General features: G+C 40.7%; 1 protein-coding gene across 1 annotated transcript; it reads right to left on the bottom strand.

Moving 5' to 3' along the window:
- Positions 1-422: 422 nt before the first annotated feature.
- On the bottom strand, positions 423-2728 carry LOC124285589 (dopamine receptor 1-like). Its single transcript, XM_046721841.1, has one exon. It carries the CDS (start codon positions 1782-1784, stop codon positions 606-608), a length of 1179 nt encoding a protein of 392 aa, XP_046577797.1. The 5' UTR covers positions 1785-2728; the 3' UTR covers positions 423-605.
- Positions 2729-4631: the final 1903 nt, after the last annotated feature.

A 4631-nucleotide genomic window follows, 5' to 3' on the forward strand; every position in this document is an offset into this window, starting at 1 on the left:
CTCATTAAAGTAAAACACCGGTCTTTGCAAAAGGGTACACAATAAATTCCTGAGCTGTACAGTCGTACGTTTGCACAAAGCAATTTATAGAGCTATCGGAACCCGTAAAAGTGCCCTCGTGTTGGAATATTTTGATTAAATCCAGCTCATTTTCGTAGCTGATTTGTTTGGACGCCGTCTTAGACAACCGTCAATTCAGACAACGTGTCACAATGTGGGTAATTCCAATATAGTACGTCCATACTGAGTGAAGCTGGACAATTACCGTAGGTGTATACATACTTAGAGCTTACATTACGTGGTGCTGTAGCACTTATGAGTTTCTCAGCCTGAACAAGCAAAATGGTAATGCCATGCCTCTTTATACAGGTGACGAGGAGGTGTCTATATTTGAAAGAAGTAAGCAAACATTTGCTAAAACGTCGTTTCAATACGTCTATAATCTGTTATTTAAACAGCGTATGAATGATTGTGTTACAGAGGATAACATTGCATTTACGTGAAATGAAATACGAAGTCCAAGGAGATACTTGCATATATTCTTTGAGTACAATATTGATATACAATATTAACGAGCAATACACTCACTTTAGTGGAATGTAGAATCACAGGGCAGTAATTCTGTCTGAAAACAAATGTTCTCTGCTGTTTTTCCTCGTGTAACCAGGCTGCTGTGTACCGTTTTCAACCAGCGGCGGAGCATACTCCGACTTCCTTACTTTCCTACCTTGACGTTGATTCACGTTGGATTTACTCCGATATTCCAGCAAGCATTTGGGAAACAGTATCTTCCTGAAAGCTTCTCTGAATTCTTGATTAAATATGCTATATATAATAGGATTTAAACATGAATTGACATAACCTAACCAGGTAAGTATTTTGAACACAACATCAGGTATGCACGTGGGACAAAATGCGGCAATTGGATTCATCACAAAGAAAGGAAACCAACAGAGTAGAAATACTCCCATGATGATGCCGAGAGTGACGGCTGCTTTATGGTCCGATATTCTGTAGCTTCCTCCTTGTTTGCCGGCGGCATCACTCGCCTGCTGTGGGGTCTGAAACCTCTCTGCTGTGTGAGTTCTGCGAATTATGTCCGCATGCCTTTTGGCATACATGTACAAACGACAATATATTGAAAGCATCACAATACAAGGAATGTAAAAACTTATTGTTGATGATACAACAGCATAGATAGGATTCAATTCAAATATGCAACTTTCAGATGCTAAAGAATCTTGTTGGTTATTTCCGGAACTAAAATGCCATCCCATGTGTATTGGAACGAAGGAAATTAGCAGTGACAGAATCCACACTGTAGCAATAAAACACACTGTCTTTCTCCCCGTCATCCACGCTTCATATCGTAATGGGTCCTTTATGTGAATATAGCGGTCCAAACTTATCACACATAAATTGAGAATAGATGCTGTTGAGCACATTATGTCCGCGGATATCCATATATTGCAAAACTCAATGCCGAAAGCCCATGTTCCTTGGATATCATTAGCCACAGCAAATGTCATCACACTGATGGCCACAAGCAAATCTGCGATGGCAAGAGACACAATAAAAAAGTTACTATTTCTTTTCAGCTTTCTGTCTGTAAACACAGCTGCACACACCAGCATGTTTCCACCAATAGCAACAACAATCAATATACACAGAAATGTCCCAATTAAAACTTTTTCTGTTAAGTTATAGTTTGTAATGAGACTATGGGACAGATTGGCGTGTGTTGGTGTTATGACGTATGTAGGCTGAGACCAGTTACCAGACATTGCAGGAGTGTAGGTACCCACTGGAACAGAGGGAGCTACTGTGAATCTGTGGAAGTGCTGATTTCAACCCAAAAATAGTGAACTTACTGACAAGGTGTACACACAGCAAAATCGTCCATGCTCCAGGATAGTTAGAAGCTTATAAAAAACTGTTTCCTGTAATCCATGGCTGCTTCAGGTACACAGAGGTGATGGAAGTCCCGTATAGATGTATTATTGGTCATTTACAGATGAAGTACTGTGTTTTCAAATGATAACTTGGTATCCAAAATAGAGATGTGACTTAGAAGTATCCCAAAGCATCATACATGACTGCGATGAAGTTGCATCTAAAGTTCCACGAAGGACCACTAACGTCCGAGTTGAAGACTGGCTTATGCCTCAGCAGCGCACGAGAAATGAGTGACAGCAGGCGTGCTGTGCGCACAACCACTTTACTCTGCTGGTTTTCTGGCGAGAACCGAGTTTGTGGTGAGGACAGCAATGTTAGTGGCGTGACACGTTGAATCACACCCTGGCTCGCCAACAGTAGTTGTCAATGACTTATTATCGGAATTTGGGACCTTATCGATTTAGACATAGTCACTGACGTGACCACAACTGTCCACATTGCTCATTTTAGCGCCACTTGTAAGAGAGCAGACGACAGACGTGAAACTGTAAGGGCAGAACGATTGAAACAGCTTCGTGCGCGGATCAATGCACCGCCACACTAGCACTGTCTTTAAGCAGAGTAATCGCTCTGAGGACCAATGAAATGGGGCTCTATTGCCTGATTTCGGATTGTGATTGTGCATTGAAGCCCCACGAGTATAAACGTCCGTCCTTTCTACTTCTTACGGCCCTTGTGACTGAAGTACTTAAAGGGGCAGAGTAATGCACTGTGGTGGTTTCTAATCCAATTTCATGATCAGTTTATAACTTCACATTGAGGATTAGATACATGTAGGTAAGCGAACTCTTACACGTTAGTGTTTGTTAACAGCAGCGTTAAAACAGCATCTGAAAGTTGTAGATAGTAGTATGATAGGACCTACATTTATTGATTGCATGAACAGGTGATCATTCATATTTGATATATAAGCACACAGAGATTTAGAGATTTTAAAAAATTCACATATGTTGGTAAACTTTGTTAAGAAGTAAGTACTAGATAGTCATACTGGCATTCATTTTTTATTGCATTCTACTGATCACGTTAAGAATTGTGTAGAGACGGGTAGACTTTAGCCCCTAATAGATTTACTTTGATTATGCGACAATCAGCAATATATATTTATTAATCTCTGAAATGGACATATTTTTGTTACATTGTCCTTAGATATATAAATGTATTCACTTTCCTGAAACTGACGAATTCTATTGTACACGTTTCTTGCTTCAGGCTGTGTACAGAAGATGACATTACGGGGAGGAGAGTAGCTTGTGCCTGGCTGTAACTGAGGAGGCAACACAATAGGTACTCACTCACAGGTAATATCCAACTAGACTTGTTAAGGTTTAAGTGGATTTGCGTCACGTGAACTAGTTGAGGATAAACAACACCATGGGTACATCCAAACAAACACCTCTACACACACGCGCGCGCACACACACACACACACACACACACATATAACGAAATAGTTGTAGCAAACAATACTAAAGGTAGGCCACTATAGGCACACCAAATAGTTGTAGCAAACAATACTAAAGGTATGCCCGTGTAGGCACACCAAATAGTTGTAGCAAACAACACTAAAGGTATGCCACTGTAGGCACACAAATAGTTGTAGCAAACAACGCTGAAGGTATGCCACTGTAGGCACACAAATAGTTGTAGCAAACAACGCTGAAGGTATGCCACTATAGGCACACCAAATAGTTGTAGCAAACAACGTTAAAGGTATGCCACTGTAGGCACACTAAATAGTTTTAGCAAGCAACAATAAAGGTATGCCCGTGTATGCAGACCAAATAATTTTGCAAACAACGTTAAAGGTATGCCCGGGTAGGCAGACCAAATATTTGTAGCAAACAACACTAAAGGTATGCCACTGTAGGCACACCAAATAGTTGTAGCAAACAACACTAAAGGTATGCCACTGTAGGCACACAAATAGTTGTAGCAAACAACGCTGAAGGTATGCCACTATAGGCACACAAATAGTTGTAGCAAACAACGCTGAAGGTATGCCACTATAGGCACACCAAATAGTTGTAGCAAACAACACTAAAGGTATGCCACTGTAGGCACACCAAATAGTTGTAGCAAACAACGCTGAAGGTATGCCACTGTAGGCACACAAATAGTTGTAGCAAACAACGCTGAAGGTATGCCACTATAGGCACACCAAATAGTTGTAGCAAACAACACTAAAGGTAGGCCACTATAGGCACACCAAATAGTTGTAGCAAACAACACTAAAGGTAGGCCACTATAGGCACACCAAATAGTTGTAGCAAACAACGTTAAAGGTATGCCACTGTAGGCACACTAAATAGTTTTAGCAAGCAACAATAAAGGTATGCCCGTGTATGCAGACCAAATAATTTTGCAAACAACGTTAAAGGTATGCCCGGGTAGGCAGACCAAATATTTGTAGCAAACAACGCTAAAGGTATGCCACTGTAGGCACACCAAATAGTTGTAGCAAACAACACTAAAGGTATGCCACTGTAGGCACACCAAATATTTGTAGCAAACAACACTAAAGGTATGCCACTGTAGGCACACCTTATAGTTGTAGCAAACAATACTAAAGGTATGCCACTGTAGGCAGACCAAATATTTGTAGCAAACAACACTAAAGGTATGCCCGTATTGACACACCAAGTAGTTGTAGCAAACAACACTAAAGGTATGCC

The sequence above is a fragment of the Haliotis rubra genome, unplaced genomic scaffold, assembly GCF_003918875.1.
Source record: "Haliotis rubra isolate DU_JTF1 unplaced genomic scaffold, ASM391887v1 Scf363, whole genome shotgun sequence".
Lineage (NCBI taxonomy): Eukaryota > Metazoa > Mollusca > Gastropoda > Lepetellida > Haliotidae > Haliotis > Haliotis rubra.

What these genes read in the sequence shown, in the direction of transcription:
- LOC124285589 (XM_046721841.1), bottom strand. Translation starts at nt 1,784, where the DNA reads ATGTCTGGTAACTGGTCTCAGCCTACATACGTCATAACACCAACACAC.